General features: G+C 40.6%; 2 protein-coding genes across 2 annotated transcripts in view; both read left to right on the top strand.

Moving 5' to 3' along the window:
• Nucleotides 1-20,622, top strand: part of LOC145436733 (uncharacterized) — a 246,599-nt gene that overhangs the window by 206,652 nt on the left and 19,325 nt on the right. The window lies entirely within an intron of this gene.
• Nucleotides 5,921-19,643, top strand: LOC145449217 (uncharacterized). Its single transcript, XM_080327691.1, has 6 exons — nt 5,921-7,408; nt 7,463-7,509; nt 9,062-9,179; nt 10,268-10,338; nt 14,378-14,523; nt 18,943-19,643. Exons 1-6 carry the CDS (start codon nt 7,357-7,359, stop codon nt 19,211-19,213), a joined length of 705 nt encoding a protein of 234 aa, XP_080183817.1. The 5' UTR covers nt 5,921-7,356; the 3' UTR covers nt 19,214-19,643.

The raw sequence follows: 20,622 nt of genomic DNA, 5'->3' as shown, positions 1-20,622 counted from the left end.
TATCAATACTATCATTTGCATCCCATGATGCGAACGAATACTTATTCTGTCAAAAATTGATAGCTGCTGGGATAGATCAGTATAAATCAAGCTCTCTGCACCTTCCACATAAATTAATTTGCAGCTTTTGACAGTCCATGCGAACGAATTACGATAGTTTTCACATCTACTCACTCACGTGAGTAGATTCAAAGTCAGTCAATTCTACTTCTACTTGAAGTGGTTTTAGGTGGCTTTTGCAAGTATTACTGCTACTTGTACTAGAGTAGATTTTTGCGTCGCTACTTCTACTTCTACTTCTAATTGGTAGCTTTTTTGACTACTTTGACACCTCTGCTTTCGTTATAGCAGTGGTCAGGAACCTATGGCTCTTTTGGGTATAAGATATGGCTCTTTTCCAAATATTTATTTTTGTACTGAATTGACCAATATTGCAGCGACTTGTTGGTAAATTTTCATCACAGATAGAATAATTATTCTCGTGGCAGTATAAACATGTCTTTGAGAGTTGAAGACAATGCCGTCTTCGGGTTTAGGGGCTTGGACGCCCTCTTTTCAAAATCATTGAATTTAAGTTACTGTCACGCAGGCGGCCAATATCACTCGCGAATTCTATGAACCCGACTCGAAATCTTGCATTGTGCGATACGTTGAATAATCGAAGAGCATATACCAGACATGGCGAGGCCCATTTCAAACGCAGTTTTCAAATACACATTGTCTTCCTGATGTACGGCGCGATGAACTGTTGTGGATGTGACATTCACAATTACTAACTCGAATTACAAACAACGCCATAGCTATCCACGTTCTTGATTGATAAGTATATAGCTCTTTGTAGTACGGACGATAAAATGTATGCGTGTAGCGCAACGTTATGTTCCGCCGAATACTTTTAGAATTGAGAAGTCTATCAGTATTTAGATTTTCGGAATCACTGGGAGAGTCACATTCGATTAATATCAGTTATAATAAATTCTAAGCTACTTACGATGAATTGCGTTATCAATGGCGAGGCTTGGCCCGCCTGTGCCTTACCTGTCGTTTCGAGCTTCATTTTCGAACAATTAATGCCAGTTTTTACAGAGAAAATATGGCGCACACGAGGAATCCAATGTAGTGAGCTCGAATTAGTGCTACCATGACGTCACTGATTTTCAATTGTGACGTAACAGTTGATTCACATGTATGGCTCTTTGGGAGTTGAGATGGAAAAAATAGGGCAAATATCGCTCTTCGGACAAAAAAGGTTACCGACCGACCACTGCCTTATAGTATGGTATTCTTTGCTTTTCTTCACCCTTGATCGTTGTTAACACCATAGGACGTAATTCTTTATGATGATACTCAATCTACATTCTACAGACTCGTAAAGACGTAACACTGCCACATTTTCTACTCCTAAAACAGCACGTCCTTGCGTGTATTGGAACAGGCGCATTACGCTCGGTAAAAATGTCGCCCTCGATTTATAACCTGAATCTTGAACACAAGCAGGCAAGGACCATAAAGTCTACCACTGGCAAACATTTAATGGATAATCCTAATTGTGCGAAAAATTTAAATTTCCAAAAAACAATAGTATCCAGCTGCGTAGTTTGAATATTGAAGGATCCGGCTTGCACTCTTGCAGGACAATTCACCAATTATGTCGATATCAGAATTCAGTCTGTACGTATTCTTGAATTAATCCAATGATCGATTCGATAAATATTCTAACGTTCTACGTTAAATCTCACTTCATTGGAAGTCATTGGCTAGTCTGACCCTGCCGACGAAAAGAATGGAATTTGAATTTGGTTTGATATTACCCGAGTCATGTGATATCCGGATAAGGGGACACTTTTACAGAGCACAGAAGTTGGATTATCGGACTAGAAAACGGATAATTTGAAATTTTTTACGGAAATACGGTAGTGGGGTGATTGTAATTAGTCAATTTTCCAGTTTAACTCACGAAAGAACCGCTCGAACGTCCTGATTCCAGGTTTGGCGTCATTTATGGCGTACCTTTTGTCCCTGTCCCTTCGGCTGGCTGTCAAGGCTATAAAGGAAGACATACTGCCAAGGACGAGGACATTTGGGCGTCCTCGGAAGACAATCTTGATTTCCTTGATCAGGAGGACAAATCTTCTCAAAGCAAGACGTATGGTGACCCTATACATTATAATGTTGCCGAACCCAATATCATGCGATTCAATATTTCGGTGTTGTTACGAAATCTTTGACATAATACAGCAACACATGGCTCAGATCCACATCTTGTGCTGGAAATAAGAGTAGAACACCGGGTATAGAGAGTACATCGTCATAAGATTATAGCTTGCAAGTAATGGAGACTGAAACTCCTTGAATACCATCTTGGTAACTCGGCTCAGTTTTAAAAGCAATGGTGTAAGACAGTGTTGGGATGACTCAAGTCACTTTTTTCGTACGACTTGACTTGACTCGAATTACTTTGCAAATATGACTTGACTTGATTTGACTTGGCGTATTGGAAAAGTGGATTGACTTGTGACTCGGAGCAAAATTTACGAGTCAATTTCAAGTAATCAAGTAACGGTGTCGATAAAAATGGCTGATCTTGCATACCTACAGATTGTTCTCGATACGCTGGTGCGACCTGTGAGAGTGTACATTTAGAGCAATCACTCAATGATTGTGCGTTTCACTGAGCCTCAATGGTTCTATCACAAACAAATTGACAGCAAACGAAGTGATCGGAGCTTACAGCTTACGTTGTCGTAAACTAGTAGTAAGGTAATATTATGGCAAAGTAATCATCTCCGTTCTATAGACTGCTCATTGTGGTCGATATCCACCTTAACCAAACCTCTTGTATGATTTTAAACGAAATTTAATATAGTTTATAAGTTTATTACTCGTCGAACATCGGCGCAGGCTTAAATTGCATCTCACGGATGTGTAGGTGGCTAGTGCATTGCATCATATCGATTCGTTTCAACTTTCTGAGGTTTCGTTTTCTATTCTCTATTTTGGCTGATAATTATAGACTGAGGCTATGCAGTTACTTAGAGGTTGTAATAGATATCAAAACGCAATGACGTAATTATGCCTCGTAAAGCTAAAAATCAACTTGACTTGAATTGTGACTTGACTCGTGACTTGACTTGACTTGACTCGACTTGACTCGAGTCACCTCGGTCATTATTTCGATAACAACAGTCCAGCCCAAGGGTTGTTCACCGGAACGCGTTTAATTATGAAATTATTTGACAGATACTTCAGAAGATAAAGAATCAGTGCACAAGAGCTTTCCTGCGCCACAAAAATTAATTTGATTCCTCGTACTCGATTTAAAAATATAAACGGGAAAAAGGCCAGACAACAGTTTGACAATTACTGATATCTGACTGTATATCATTCCGGTTAAACGTTCTTTCTTGTCGATCGGTAAGTATCCTGAAGATACGTCCACATTAAAACGAAATGAAAAAAATTCTAGTTTCCATTATTGAGTCACATCGTGGAAAGGCAAATGAACATCATTATCCTCGCTACTCCATCCTGGTTACGGTACACGATCCTATGTTCGATTAGATCTTAACCTTTTTTCCTTCAGTGGCACTTTGCGAAGATTCCTTAGGTCTGGCGACCCTCCCCCCATATTTTGAGGACGGTAGTAAAAACAAGGCGTAAGAGTTAGAAGTTCGGTCGGTCTTTTCGGGTCGGGACTTCACTATTGGAAATAGCTTGAATCGTGCCCGAGGACCACTTGACTAATTAACGCTATAATATTTGCATGTGCTATATTCGGGATCAAATCAAGGTCGTTGCAACAACCATCAGGTACGGGCTCATACCATCTGGTTCGAGCCAGGTGTGCACATCCCGAATTCACATCTGCGACTGGCAATACCAGGACATGAACTAAGTTGGATTTTGTTTTATGGCATTCTTGTGACTAGTAAATCAACTGACATAGTGGTAGTGACCTTTGCTCAAATTGAATTTAGTACTGCACCCAGTGTTTTCCAAACAAAGCAATCCATATCATATAACGTACATGTGATGTTGTGGGTCACCACACTGAGCAGTATCATCCTTTATGATACCATGAAGAAATACTATGAAGATTTACTTTGTAACTCTCAAATACAAATATATGTAGTTAATCATTTTGACCAGATGCCTTCAAAGCATTTTTAATGGCAAAAGGGCTCTCACACTCGAAAGTGGTACAGCGCCTTCTTCTTCGATATAGAGACGCTGTGCGCTGCGGAAGAAAATAGGGGAAAGTAACCCGAGCTAACGGGACGGGAATATTTTAACGGGTAATTGGCGAGATAAAAGTATATACTGCGTATACGCGCAATTAATTCTGCATGACTTATAACAAACCACTGCATTCATGGACATATGCATCAAACATTGACGTGGCGCGACGAAACTTTTTAAAGATTTGTCAGATTTTGTTGACTGTTAAATTGCAATGAGAACTCATGGATATGCAAAACTGTTGTTCTACTGCTGTATAATCAAAAGGTACTACTGCGCCTTCCAATGCGACGCCATTTTTCTTCAGCGCCCCCCATATCGACCGCTGAGCGTTTCCGACCCGTTCAAAATCCAAATCGCCCCTTGCAGGGGGGCACTGTCGCCATGTTATGAAACAATGGTTCAGATTGATAAACATTCGGACGTTCAGAGCAGACGTGGATACTATAATTCTAATCGAATTTGTAACATTCTTCTAGAGTCTAATTCGAATCCAATTGCAATTTTGGGCTTTCCTGGAGATGCTGCAGAAGGACTGTATTGTGAGAAACGTACACAGCTTGGTCTACAGACATTTGCAGCTGCCGTGATTATGAGATTGATGTCTGATTTGATGTGCTGTGAACTTGAGTGTTGTATTTCTTTCTTATTCGAAATTAAAATCAACTTTCGAGTTTATGCGAATTCAGTCATTCTAATTCTAACACAATTTGAAAAATAAACGTGTCGGTATAATTCTAGTCATCATCAAATATGAAGTAGGTGAAGAATTTCTAGTCGTCCAACTCTGAGTTTTCGTACAATGATTCCCTGTGTTTTCTCAAATTAAAGCATATAGGAAAGGATACACGGGAAATATGATGTTCGACGGACGACCGGTGGCATTATTTCGCAATAACAATATTTTGAGGTTGTGTCAAAAGCGTTATTTACCGCAACTGTGGAAATCCTTAACGAGAAAGTTCGCCAGAAAGAAGAAGAAAAGTAATTGCATTAAAAATACAAAAAGGCCGCGATTGCTTATAACCTGCTGGCTATCCGACGTGACGATACTTCGGCGTGGAAGTTTGACGGCCAAGTTTCTGTTCGATATTTTGCCGAGAGTCAAGTCTTAAATAGCGCTGGGCTCTTCGAAGATTCCAGAACTCGAATGTGAATCTAGCATTAATCCTAACGAGTCGAGTATGTAGATGATTTTTTCGAGTACGAAGATTATGCGTTCTTTGCCACTGGAGTTAATGTTTCCACGAAAATTATAGTTTCGATCGAAGTTTCCATCGTGGAGGCCTGGAGACGTCAATTGGTCCGATTGCGACATCCAAAACATGCCGTGCAAGCCTACGCACGTTACTGACAGTATATTCTCATCGACATGTATTATTATCCATCAGAAAACGCCGAGCTCAATCAACTTCTCTTTGTTTTTGCCATCAATTTGTAGGTGCTCTAAACTCGGGAAATGGTGATTCGGGCGTGGCCGGATCATTTGACATCATTTAAAACTGTAGTCTCAAACACGCGGCACGCGGGCCTCATGTGGTGGATGATTTGCTATTACGTCACATTACCTGTTCATGATTATAAAACATGACTAAGTTGATGATTCGTGACTGAAAATTGTGATTTCGATTTTGCGCGATCTTTCGTAGAATTACTCGAACTCGGACTGACTGGGTCATGAAATGAAAATGACTGGAGTTGAATCGGTTCAAACGTTGAAATCAGAGCAGGACTTGTGATTCGGAGCGCCGTGGTTTTGAAATGCCGTCGACGAAACAAACCATCAAACTGTTATGAGGAATAGTAATCTATCAAAAGGACGTGACGGGAGTTACGTAGCGGGCGATACGTAGCGTAGCTGGTTCCGCTATCTAAGCAGCTCGGTATGGCAACCATTGGCGTTCTGTTGCCTTGATGTATAGTTAGATATAGCTTGGGTCCGTCTATCCATGTAATTATCGCCAATTCGACGTGGCAAGTAACAAAGTGGTACGATCGACAGCTGTAACACTATGGATTGTGGAGCGATTGGATTTCTTTACTGTGACACATTAATTTTATATTTGTGCTGTTATTTATCTGTTCCAATATTCGGAAGTAATTCTAACGCTGATTTAATTTGACTTTGGCATTGACATGATCAATAGCCCACTTATGAGCAGTATGCCCATAACCAGTATTGAGTTACAGTTGTTAAATTCTACAGTTTTCTACCTATAATTGAGGCACGTCAAATGTCCGCTAGCTGCAAAGTTGTAACGCGACAGCTTTTACGATGTCATGATGCATTTTCCCCCTTGTATATCTGTATCTCATTATTTTGACAAGTTATGTCAAGGACAACAACGATTGTATTCAAATAATTGAAAATGCGATTTTTATCGTGCCAGGCGTGAATATTACCATAGTACATCACATCTGCAAGGTTCCGTCAAATGAGGCCTACTTGGAAATACAGCAAATACCCCTATTTTCGGCGCTGCGGCCCGCGGCATCATCAAAACCTACGAATCCGGCCTGCGATAACATTTGAGTTTCAGATCCCTAATTTAGAATGAACACGACGCGTTTGCCACCTGAATTTCAAGTTCCTCTATTGCTCAACAATTTGTAAGATTATAACACAGCGCACTGAAATCCGAAGGGTTGTCGAGGGCCACTGCCTTGTGCCGGCTGTGAGAGCTAACATCAGGCAACGGCGGTTACGACCGGCCCGCCGGCGATAGGGCGAAGTTGTCTCGTGTCGAATAAGGCAGCATGTCGAAAACTGATCTGTTGGTTAGAATTCAGATTAAAGTTAAGTGAATTCGTATCGAAGTCGTTGTGTTGATGTGACGATCATATTAAATTTATATGGCACATTTAAATAAGAATTGTCGTTGTATTCACAAGATAGATCACCTTCCAGAACTTCGACCACAACACATTGAGTCCGTCCTGCCTAGCAATGCGATAATTTAACCCATTTGTCATCAATTGACTTTAATACTAAATTTTCAGCCGCATCGCGCACTACCGATAAGCACCACATTTTATTTTTTATTTTCAAGATCAGTAATAATCGCAGTCGCTTCTCTTCCTAAATCAGACCGGCGGTGCTAGTCAACGTAAGCCAGCATGCGATTAGTTCCAAGCTTCATTCTCCTTGTAGCGGTGGCTTATGTCGGAGGTAAGTGTCTCTGGTGACTGTTTGCATGACTTTCTAAACTCGTTCGCATTGCAGTTATCGGCGAGGAAGCTGAAAGAGAGCCATGTACCAATCAGGGATCAGTAAGTATGCCGTTGCTATATTTTGATACTCTGTCCCACATTCCTTCGGAAACCGACAAGCATAAAACACGATTTTCCATTCATCTTGTCCTTGCGTTTGCAGGAACACCGTCCGAGCATTTTGCGAAATTCAGTCACGTACATCGGCGTCAGTATATGAAATACCTTACCGGCTGAGCTTCTTAGTTTACATACTTTGACTCTCTACAATCAAGCTACCGCTAAATTCTATATGAAATATTCCAAATAACCGTATCCCTACACTATTAATTTAATTCGAATTATTTTACTGTAATACTGGTATTTTACCCGACTTTGGATTTTTATTACATTATAGCAGGGGTGGCCAACCTGTGGCTGTGTAAGGAAATTTGTGCGACCGTGGATACGTAATTGAATTAATATGTGTTCGCTGCCATCAACATGCAGATTGAATTTACGAATTAACTCTCGAATTTTTGAGAGATGTAAAATCATCTCGAAATTTTCATCGCGCTAGTCGCGACTCAATGCGACTACATATTTCGATTTTAATGTAATAGCACCCTAAACAATCTGATACCCCCAGTACAAATGCGCACAGCATAAGAAAATGATGCACCCTATAGAGGAATACCAACTTGCAATCGTTTGCTCGTCACGAAAGAAATTCGTTAGGCCGATTTCAGTATCTTTTCATTATACCGACAGTCCTGATTGGAGGTCAAGACGTATGAGCATGCAACAAAGTGACTAATAACAATCGGTCCATCCGAAGATGCATCGTTATTTATCACCTGCCCTAAATTTTCGAAACACTCCCCCCATCAAATCTTCCGGTGAATCTGATCACATGGGCTGACAATGGATAAATGTTTGATAATAATATGTGAAACTACTAATAATAATGACGAAATTCATTCTTGAATCCGACCGATCCCAGTAACTATTCATAACACGAACATCGAACATGAACAGTTGTATACTATGGACTTCGGTGCGCTTGGTAACCCGATACGAAACACTACATTAGTCAGGGGTTCACCGGAAATGGACATGATAAGTTTCACATTGGTATGGGCGTCCAGTTATTCCATTGCGACGATGCCATGGAATGCGGCCGTAGGCTACATAAGTAATCGAAATGCGGCCGGGAATAGAAAAAAGGGTTGGCGACGCCTGCATTACATATTATATTGTATTTATCTAGTATATTGATTGGCTCAGCTTTGATGGCTTTGCTTCATCGGGAATCCAGTCTTACTGTTATTAGGAGTAATAGCAGCAGTATTGTAAAACTCTAGTGGTGCTCATCACCTATGAAAGACTGTCTGTAATTACTATCGGTTACAAAATACTTTGGAAGACAGTTAACGTTAATAGGTTGCATATCCGTATACCGTGTGCCCGCAATCGAATTTTGCTTTGTTGTTGTATAATACACGGTTGACAAAAAAATATTCTCTCCCTGTCTCTCTCAGGTGTCTGTATGGTTCTCTATACGTTCTCACTATCTCGCCTAATATTTGCGCGAGTGCAACTTTACGGCATTAACAAGTTTCTTTTCATTCAGTACGACACTCCGGGGGTCGTTGAAGAGAGACAACCCGCTCCAGCCGGATATGTTCCCCCTCCTAACAATCAGTTTCAGAACATTATCCAACTCCTCCTGAGGGTGGAAATGATCAAATGTGAGTAACATGATACCGGACACATCGTTATTCATGTAGGGAAGCAATCGGTGGCGGTTAAAGTTATGGGTAAAATCCAGTAACTGAGGTATTCGTTTCTGAATCAAGTGTCACGCTTCGGGAGTTCGAGTATCACTAATCATGACGACATGAAAGTATGAAAGACGTGTAAAATTCAAATATATACCTGTTATGCCACCACAAGGATTTCATGCCATGGCAACTGCAGTCGTGCATTTCTTAGATCATTTGGTATTTTTCGACCATATCTATTCCATGGCACTTCGCGACAGTGCTGTGAGTTAATCACGATATGTCATTTCAGTTAACGTGCATATCTTTGTACTACATGTTCCGTATATGCTACCATAAGAACAATCTAGGTCAGTGGTTCTCGACCGGCGGGGAATTCAATGGTTTCCGGTGGGAAATAGTCGTGTTTTTTAAACATTATATAGGCCTACACGATAGTCTATCTGCATATTTACGGAGACAATTGCGGGATTACCGTTACCAGTTACCTGCTCTGGGATGTATGTATCGAGCATAACAGATTTGAAGTGTCCTCAGAGGACGCCTAAATGTTCTCTTTTTTGGCAAATTGTCATCTTCTTCTCTGAAAAGAATTTGAATGCCACGAAAACAGCAACGCAGTAAACAGTTTCGTAAAAAGTCGAGTCGAAGTGATAACATTTTTTTAGTCATCGCAATACCATCGGTTGAAAAGTTTTCAAAATCACTAGTTTTCCTGGATTTTTCAGATCCTTTTTTAGGATCTCAAAATATTGGAACCCTATTTTAAAGAATAGCAGTTTTTGGTAGTGGGGAATGAAGAAAAAAGGTTGGGAATCACTGATCTAGGTTAACAGCCTTTGAGACTGGTAAATGGTATTGAACCTATAATTCTCGTTCAATAATGAACTCTTCGTGACAAAGAGCGTATAAATTCAATATACTCGTAAAACACAACGCTCCTTACTTGACTCGAATCATGCGAATTATTATGTCCATTTATTCGATTCGGGTTGTCTAATTATTTTCTTAAATCCCTGGTGTCCACCATTACTAACTGGATATCTTTTATACAGTAATCAGTGACATTCTCGTGAGAACAACCACGACAACAACGGAATCGACAATGGCAACTACTGTGATTCCGGTAAGGGGCTGCATCCCCGCAGTATTCGAGGGGGTGTATCAAGCGTGTTCTTCAATCATTTTCGGAAGGTTACATATTGTTAATGTTTACACAAAAACTGTAAAAGTGCACGATTAATGTGCATGACTAACATGTGCGAGAATATGATGACTAACAAGTATATTATAATGTTTAACCCTCACTAGTTTAGTGACTACCTTGCCAAGTTATTAGTTAGCTGATTTCAGGCATGTCATTAAATTCTCAATTTTTTGGGGGCGTGCGCAACCGCCCACAATACTTGAACGGGTCCACGATAAAAAAAAATAGCTTGAGAACCCCAGGTTTGCATCAATACTCTCGCCCAGTCCTGATATTCCGCTCTAACTAGCACTGTAATCAGTAAGAAATGAGATCATTAGATGCAATATGGATTGTGTATACTGGTTGCGGTAACAGGGACACCCTTGCACCTCCTCTCATAGAATTGGTACACCGTTGGACAGTTCTGTTACATCCTAACAGGTACCCCTACGATACAGCCTGTTGAAGAGCAGTACTTCAGGTTACTAATCCTCAGATACATGCAAACACGTGACTGTATGGTTGGGCAACCGAAGTCCACTACCAATTTATCGTAGCTTCGCAAACAAATATGGTAATATTATAACATGCGAACAAAGCGCAAAATGTATTAGAACTGGTCTTTCCCGAAAGCTACTCCAGCACTGATTCCTGAAATATATATCAATGTCTGCTCGGGGCAATGAAGTCAACCCGAAATAGAGTCCTTAAATGTTGAATATCGGCAATGCTCGGATTTTTGCTCCATTTCCTACTTCCAGCAGTATCAGGTTGGCCAACTGTGAAATTACGTTATGCGAATCTATCAGTAGATTACTTATCTATAGTACAAGAACCTTTAGGTAGCATAAGTAATAGCCGGTATAGCAGACATGAAATCGAACTTGCCCCGTGATTGGTCACGACTATGTCTTAGCTGCTACACCATTATTGAAAACTGGATTTGGCGACACTAGACATTGTTGGTAATTAAGTACAGAAGAAGTAAATTCCCGTTCAAATGCAAGTACAAATATAGTGATTACCGAGACAGTATTAGAGTCCATATAAGTCCCTATATTTCAACTCAATTCTCAAGACAAACAGCGATTTCTGAGACCTGTCAAAACTGCTTCAAATGGGAGTAGAAAATTAAGATACGACTAGCACTTTATTGAAAAGTCTAAACAAGTCGATTTTATCGAGGCGTCTCATATAGGGGGTTGGATTAAAATCGTAGATACACCTATTTGGCCGGTGATGTTACAAAAATCTCGTCACTCACAGCCGACCCCCCGCTATCCTGGCGCTCACCTCCATGAGTCCCACTAGGGGGCCGATATCCGGTAACGTGTTCTCTGCAACTATGTCAGTCGCGGGTGATTTACTGGCTTCGTACTTACATCCTTTGTATAGGTTTTTCAATCGGGCTGAAATGTAGATCAACATTTTTAAGTGACTGTCGTTTATAACGAACGAGTGCGAGTACTGATTCCTGATGACGCACCTATACTATCGCGCCTACTTTTGAATGTTTTGAAGGAATTTATCAAAATTAGAGATGACAGTCCGATGCGCCGATTCTGACAACAAGCTAAAAATTTGAATCGGTGTGCAGCGATCAGGTAATTGATTTTCTGTTACTGCATTTGCTCGAGCTTTCGGACACACGATGCTGACAGAATCATAGGCCTAACTATGTTACCCTTGAAAACTCTTTCGCAATTGGAAAACAGTGTTATATTGCGAAACTTGTCCTTATTCACGTATTTAGTAACATAAGTTACTGCATGGTGTATCAAAGCATCTCAATATTTGAATAATTGTGCCTATAATAAGGACGATTAATTGATATACTTTTGAGGTCGGATTAAAGCGGTTAGCGCTTTTGCTATTCAACCGTCTAACGAATTGTTTTGAGATCAGCGAACCGGTTAGCATTACTGGTTGCTATCAATGAATGATTTTGGTACCGAACCGACTGAAAATATGACAAACTTAACTAAACAGGTTTACATGAAACTTGAATCCCACACGTCTCGATAAAATCGACTTGATTAAACTTATCACAAGAGTGCTATTCGTATCTTAATTCTAAACTCCCGCCTGAAGCATTATTTTTGTTGTTGTTTGCGGTATTCAAGGTGCTTGTCGACTATTATGGTCATTTACACCAGGTCAATTTTCTTTATTTTTATTCCGAGTCTGCCGACTTGTAGCACGGTCCACTTCGAGGCTTTTATAAGACACCGTTTACACGTATGAGTTGGCGAGGAGGAGACTAGATAAACCTCCAAGACTAAGGTAGGCATTCCGGAGTCGACCTCGGTCGGACTCGAACCCGCGACCCATTGATGTTGCAGCTGTGGGTTATACCACTGCGCTATCTCGCAACTGGAAGCATTATTGACAGGTCTCAGAAATCGCTGTTTGTACTTGCAATTGAGCCGAAATATTCGGAGATACTTCTTTTTGTCTGCCCGAGTACCGACAATCCCGTGGCAAGTTCGATTTCAAGGCTGCTATATCTGCTATTACTGATGTTACCTGAAGTTTCTTGCACTATAGATAAATAACCTACTAGTAGATTCGCAAAACAAAACTGCACAGTTGGTCCACAGCAGGAAATAGTAATTGGTGCGAACAATCCGAGCATTGACGATATTACACATTTAAGGACAATTTCAGGATGTCTGCAGTGCCTTGAGCAGATAATAGTATATATCAATGCGACAATAGCAACCAGTTCAAATACATTTTACCTCTGTTCGCAAGTTATAACATTACTATATTTGTTTACGAATCTGCGATAAATTGGTAGCAGACTACGGTTGTCCAACCATGCAATCACGTGTTTGCATCTATGTTGCTTATATATCTAAACTAGCAGTGCTCTTCAATAGGGTGAATCGTAGGGGTACCTGCTGGGGTGCAAGCAATATCAAATGCAACTTACATCGGATAAATTCATTTTTATACTCAGAAATAGGGCGATTTTTTTTGACATGTCGAAAAAAGTCAGTTTTGTCAAAATTGTAGCGATAGGTCAAAAAATGTCAAAATTGTGTACAGAGTCAAAATTTTCTTTCAACCACCATTTCGTTTGTATCGTAGATGTTTGCACTGTGGATGAACTTTTATCATTGATATGTTATAGCTTGTAGCCCAATTTATCGGCCTACCGTTGTAAACAGCCCATTATCTGCTCATTGCGAATCATAAACGGCCAAATGAAACAAATTGGTTAGCGTGGTGTTATGCTCATCGTGCCGCAATTTCCTAACTGAAGCAAGTCTGCGTGGGCAATGGGCATTGGTTTTCAAATCAACAAGCGCATGATGAAAAATTATGATGCAGACAAAATTGCCGGAATGAAGAAACACGGCGTGTCACCAGTTGTGTACTGTACACGCAACTTCAGTGTTACCAGCTAACATCTGCAACTGTTGAACGTTCTTTCTCCATTCTTGGCAATCAACTTAGTAAGGCAGGCACTTCCTACCCTCGGAATGTAAGGAAAGTATTTTTCGTATAACTAATACAAATTTTTATTATGTCTTCCATAATGCGTGATGCACCCACTGGAATTCTTCATCGGTCCAGATTTAGTGGATATAAAGTTTTTTCATGTAAAAATTTATTATTTTTCAAGTCAAAAAAGCTAGCTCAGGCCTAACTACCTCGTCATGACTGACAGTTCCAACCAGAAATGACGATAAGTAGCACAATTCTACCATTTTGTGAGAAAACTCCTAATTTACCTACGTGAGTTCAAAATTTGGTCAAAATTGAGTTTTTAATGTCAAAAAAAGTCAAAAGTATAATTTTTTAGATCAAAATCTTTCGTTTTTATGTCAAAAAAATCGCCCCACTCATAAGTCATTACGGTACTAGTTAGGGATAAATATCAGGACTGTGCGAGAGTATTGGTACAGGCCAGGGGTTCACGATCTCGAAAATTGCGGTCAGAATCTCAGAAAACTCTCTGATATTCCAGGAAGATTTCGAGGATTGGAACGAATACAAAGGATGTCGCTATCATACAACGATGACTCCAAACTTTTTATTTGAAGCTAGTGTAGATTGCAAGGATAAAGGCTCCGTTCTTGCCCATAAGAACGTGAGGACGGCACCCGATCGTCAGTGAGTAATGTAATTTGCTTCAACGTATGTGGCGACTGTCAGGAATAGGCTTTGGCTAAATCGAGTAACTGAGGTATTCGTTTTGAATAGAGCAGTGGTTGTGGACCCTTTTTCGATGCATGCACCTTGTTGACGGTGAACACTTTGGCCTCCCCTTATCGTGGTATCAAACATTAATGAAAACAGTAACAACAGAATATTTGCAATCCCAACGCATTGTTTTGTGGCATGGAAGATGTTATGTCTGTTGAGACACGTCTCAAATATGGGATTTAGACTATACATAGAGCTGGGGGTACATCGCGCGAAAATCGAAAAGAATACCAGTTGAATGTTTTTTAAACATAGCCATGTGCAATGGTTGCACGTAGCGTATAAATATTTAACGATGTTGATGCCTAATCCCTCGGGGTGTGAAAACGGTCAACGGAAGATTTATGTATCTGCAATTTATACTTATTGCTCTGTGTATAGTCTGAATTTCATATTTATTTTCATACTTCGTATTTGGGGAAATCTCTCATCAACAGTCATAACCTTCCATGCCCATCAAACTATCCGTTGGGATTGCTAGCATTCCGGTTGCATTTGGCGACATGGGGTGCGACATTTTTCACTATCATAAAGGGGGCGTGTCTACAAAAGTTTTAACAACTGGTCTAAATGAAGAAATTCAACTGAAAACTTATAAATATCGGGCGTAACTGGTAGCCAGTCGCATTAATCATCAGTGTTGGGATCAAGTCACTACCTTCGAGTCCCGAGTCATCTCAAGTCATTGCACATTTTGACTCGAGTCAAGTCAAGTCAATCGAATATTAAAGGTGACTCGAGTCAAGTCGAGTCAGACAAGTCAAGTCACAAGTCAAGTCAAATTGAATTTTAGAAGTATGAGTAAAGATGCGAAGTCATTATATTTGACTAACTGGGTGAAGTACAGATTAATTGGTGATTTATCTTGAATCATATAACAAATATAAAGTTAAACATACATGCAAAAAGGTGTGGTATCGCTCACGCACACCTAGAACTGCTAATAAAATACGCGAGTAACTGTATACCTACATGCTACAGTCTGTTATTATCAGTCAATACACTGGATCGAATACGAAGCCTCGAGAAGTTGAACAAATTGATGTGGTGCAATACACTACCCATCTACATATCCGTGACGACAAAAACGCAAAAATTACATATATTCGTTAGACTTGAAGAAAAAGCTTACACGAGTGTTGGTGAAGAGGTGGCACTGCCTGCAAGCACTGAGCCGTCTAAGAAGCAAAGATACGTTTCTATTAGAGTTACCTACTGCTACTACGACAACATAAGCTGTGATCGTTTCGTTTGCAGTCAAGTTATTTGTGATGTAACAATGGAAGATCAGTGAAACGTACAATCAGTGAATGACTGGTTGCTCTCACAAGTGACACCGTCGTATTGCGAACAAAACTGAACATGCATAAGTCACTGTGATTTAATTGACACGGTTTACTTATAATGACTTGAAATTGACTCGTAAATTTTCCTCCGAGTCACGAGTCAATCCACATTTCTGGAGCACCAAGTCAAGTCAAGTCAAGTCATTTTTGCAAAGTGACTCAAGTCAAGTCAAGTCATACAAAAAAGTTGACCCGAATCTGACTCGATTCAAGTCATGACTCGAGTCATCCCAACACTGTTAATCAGTACCTAGTAGCCATTGGTGGTAAAAAGGTTGGCGACACCTGGAATAGAGTATTACGCTACGAATTTCACCCATTATGACGCCAGTACAAATATATGCCTTTTTGAGACTGATAATGCAAGCTCTACATCAGATTAAAGCTAATTTGCTATCTTTGCAATCACGCCCATTTGATTTTACTACGGTGTATTCTGGCCATGCTGTGGAATCAACGCGACTTCACAGACATCTGATTTTACTGACGTGCGTAGCTTTGGACAACATGTTTCATATGTTGGGATACGAGAAATTGAGATGTCAAGGCCTGAAACCCCCCAAAATCAGCCTCGAATTTGGCATTGTAATCGAGTTTTGAATTGTGACGCAATAATGCTGTCTGGCTCTTTCTTCTTAAATTTACTGTCGTTTTTCGAGACAGAATGGTTGCGTCACAATGTCAAAACTCTATCACAAGGCCAAATTCGAGGCTGATTTTTTAGGGTTCCATGACCATGAGCAGAATAAATCTATATTTTAATCATCAGTACACCAGCGGCTTTCCATTGATACCCGTTTCATCGAATTTAGCGCTCGGCAAGTCGGTCAAATATGGCCGTAAAGTTACCTTTGACCAAATGGAAAGTGTGACGTAGACCAATTTCACTGAACCGTGATATTTGCTCGTGTCCGCACGATATAGGACACTATGGTTTAACAAGGATTGATTGACATCACCGAGAGTCAAGCGGACTCGCTCAGCTGGAGCATAGTTTTCATTGCAACGGATAGCAGCAACGAAAGAAAGTAAGACGTATGGTAGTAAACTGCGTTGTGTGTAAGAGCGTCAATATTCATCAAGATATATAATACGTAATAGGCACACAGAGATTAAAAATCTGCTTAGGCTTCTCCGCTATCTGCTACCCAATAGTAATTTTGTTTGCTTCTTCAGCATTGTCCCAGACAAGTCTGTTGAAGCAAACGAAAACGCCACCTTCGCAAGCTACGTCTGATATAGCCATTAGTGGCTGCGAGCGCATAATTTCGTTCCTCGAAGGAATTGTCTCTCACTAATCGACGCGATTCAAAGGAAATAATACGCTGTTACTGTGGTTCTCAAACTGGGGGCGGGACCCCCTTGGCGGGTGTGGAACCATCTGAAGGGGGCGCGAAACTGCAGTCAACTGAAGGATTTTTCGCGCTGTGCACGATTTACGTCTGTTTCCTAGTAACTGCTCTGAGTGTAGTCCAAATTTCATATCCGAGAACTCTCTCATCAACAGCCATAACCTTCCATGCCATCAACCTAACCGTTAGGGTTGCTGCATTCTGTGCGTTATTTCTAATATTTTGTAATATCATGACGAGGGAACGCGCGAAATTTTCCATCATCATAAAGGGGGGCGTGTCTTGAACATTTTGAGAACCGCTGCTCTATTCAGATCCGCGTGCTCGAGTCATTGTACTCAGCCTTAGTCATGACACTAGGGCTGCATTCAAAACAAATGGTTGTTTACAACACTTTGTTTGAAACGTGTTTTGAACAGTGTTTGAAACAAAAGCCGTTTCATATGAAATAAAATTGTGTTTTATTCAAGTTGTATAATGATGCCATAATTGTATGTACATACTTTCCAAAAAACATTTTGTATGAGCCTACGAACGATTACCTCCCGATATAGCGGACGTATACGAGATGGAATGGTTGGAACCCTCGGAATACCCTGTTCAACCGAGCGAGATAGTGTAATGGTTGTGCGTCCGGCTTCTCGATCGGTAGGTCGTGGGCTCGATCCCCGGCCGAGTCAGACCAAAGACTCGAAAGCTGGTATCCGCGGCTGTCCTGTTAGGCGCCCAGCAATCACGGATGGCATGGAGGAGAAAAAACCCGGGGGTGCAGTCTGGATGATCTTACTATAAAGGCCGTATCGCATCTCCGTCGTCAGAGCATCTCGATGGTGCAGGCGAAAAAGAATACCACATCTCTCTCTCTCTCCTTTACCGGCTATAGTACGTAGATATATAGATAGCTGGTACGGAACGAATGTTCTGATGATGATGATCGCCGACCGTAAAAATGCGGGACCTATCATCTGGAATGCATTACCACCACATATCCGTGAATTGCCTTATAATAGATTCAAAAAAGCCCTACTTGATCACCTCTTGTCGTTACACTAACACTGTTGCCCTACCTCGCCCAGACATTGCTTCATTGATCATTTGCCACCATTGTTTAATTTTTTTTTCTATTTTCCTTTAACTAAACATTTCTTTACAGCCAGACTGTTCAGAGTCAAGTGTACCTGTTTGATGCTGGTGTGATCAGACTAGATGACCTTCACGGTCTTATCGATCATTCCTATCTAATACCGAATACTGTGCATGCATGTTTTCTGTACCACCATCACTGCCGTTTGTTATGTATTTTGGTTCGATGAAAATAAAGACTCTCTCTCTCTCATGGCGATGTAGTCTTGGTTTAAGATATTTGTGGTCCGTGTACTACAGAGGTTAGAAGCCTATTTCGTCAAAGGAGCTATATTTTCCCTATATTTTCAATTGTGAATGTCAGCACACTATAACGTCACAATTGAATATTCGTGACGACGGGGCTTAAACAAACAAACACCTAACAACGAGAAAACATGTTTTGAACAAGGGCCTTGATTTAAAGCTGTTTGTCTTAAATTGATTATTGTTTTAAATGCAACCCTACTTGACACCATGACATCACGATTCCTTTCCAATATTAGAGCGCTGTTCCGGAACCACTTAGGATTGACGGGTACCGTTTGGTTGCCTCTTCTCGACGACGACGGAGAGGTAAACGAAATCGATTTTCAGTGGGTTGAGAATTTCGACGGCGATGTCTCATCAGATTACCTCCCAGACAGCGACACGACTCTGATCGGGGATGGAGATAATTCCGGGGGCGCCACTGCTATCGGTAGCAGCTACAGTACCATTCAGTTCCCAATGAGTTTATCGACGGCCTTCTACGTTTGCGAGTTCTGTCCTCCGTAAGCATAGATGATAAGGTCGCGTTCAATCACACTATTAGGGCGCAGGCAATTCATATTTCCTTTTGATTGCGTATTTCGTGCGTTTGTTACTGACATGGTTCCGGAATTTCTCTCTCATTTGCTTCGCCAAATAAGAGATAAATGTCTAGCTATAAAATCGATACTAATACTTGTCTTGGACTGGTTTTTTCATAAATGCGGATTGATTCGAGACTCAAAGCGACATTTTCGTGTCCATTCCAAGTTCTCAATTGTAATCGGTGTGGACTACATTGCTGCAACTTTACAATGTCTGGTATAGTGCGGAACATTATGCCATATTGTTCGATATTGATATCATTTTGGTGCGTTTGTTATACTGATATATTCCCGTAAATTGTTTCGGTACTTCGCAGTTTCCTCGAACAGTAAATATCTTGTTCGCGATCCTATTTCGTGGTATTTTCTGTGCATCACAACGGGGTTTACTTGGGAAGGCAATACCGCGTAGTGGTGTGATGCCAAAGGCAGCATACATCGCTTAAACATGGGATCATTCGCAGTTAATATTGCGTCCCCGCGGAGATAGTATTCGCGATGATGCGTTTCTAATCGTGGACCCTAGAAAGACAAGGAAATATAGAATCTGTTGTCGATATCTGTGTATTTCATCGGTCAGCTGACACTGTCGTGGCATGCGATACAATCGGGGCAGTCATCCGAATGAAATTTTTCACTTTCGTCATGAAGGTGATTAGTAGGGTGATTTTTTTGGCAAGGTAAAAAAGCTCAAAAGTATGTCGAAATTGAAGCGATAGTATAAAAGTCTGTTAAAGTTGTTTATATAGGTAAAATTTCGTTTGTATCGTAGATGTTTGCAATGTCGGTGAACTTATCATTTGACATTTTACGTCTTGTAGCCTACTTCATAGGCCTACCGTTGTAGTCTGCCCATTGTCTGCTCATTGTGAATCATAAATAGTCAAATGAAACAAATATGTAGACATGGTGCTATGCCCAACGTACCGCAATATCGTAACTGCAGCAAGACTGTGTGGGTTTTGTTGCTTATATCAAGAAGCGCATGATGAAAAATCGTGATGTAGACAGCATTGCCAGAATGAAGCATCACGGTGTGTCACCAGCAGCGTACGCACAAGTTCAGTGTGGCACGTTCTTACTCCATTCTTGGCAAGCTACTTAGTAAGGACCGATACTTTCCACCCGATAATGTAGGAAAGCATCTTTCGTTGTACTACAACAAATTTTAATTATTTCCACCATAATGCGTGATGTAACTACTAGAATTCTTCATAGGTCCAGATTTGGTTAAAATAAGGCAAAAAGTTTGTCAGGTCAAACTACTTTGTAAGGTCAGACAGTTCCAACCAGAAATGAAGATAAGTAATGAAATTCTAACATTATGTGCGA

Source organism: Botryllus schlosseri, chromosome 1 (assembly GCF_051294905.1).
Source record: "Botryllus schlosseri isolate E-star chromosome 1, Bs_hap1, whole genome shotgun sequence".
Classification (NCBI taxonomy): domain Eukaryota; kingdom Metazoa; phylum Chordata; class Ascidiacea; order Stolidobranchia; family Styelidae; genus Botryllus; species Botryllus schlosseri.
Note: the sequence above shows the minus strand (reverse complement) of the source record. Positions and strands in the feature narration are given on the sequence as shown.

Excerpts from the sequence above, each read along its gene's own strand:
- LOC145449217 (XM_080327691.1), top strand. The coding sequence starts at position 7,357 with ATGCGATTAGTTCCAAGCTTCATTCTCCTTGTAGCGGTGGCTTATGTC. Across the intron at positions 9,180-10,267 it reads GAGGGTGGAAATGATCAAAT|TAATCAGTGACATTCTCGTG; the intron begins GTGAGTAACATG and ends TCTTTTATACAG. Across the intron at positions 14,524-18,942 it reads AGGACGGCACCCGATCGTCA|AGCGCTGTTCCGGAACCACT; the intron begins GTGAGTAATGTA and ends TTCCAATATTAG.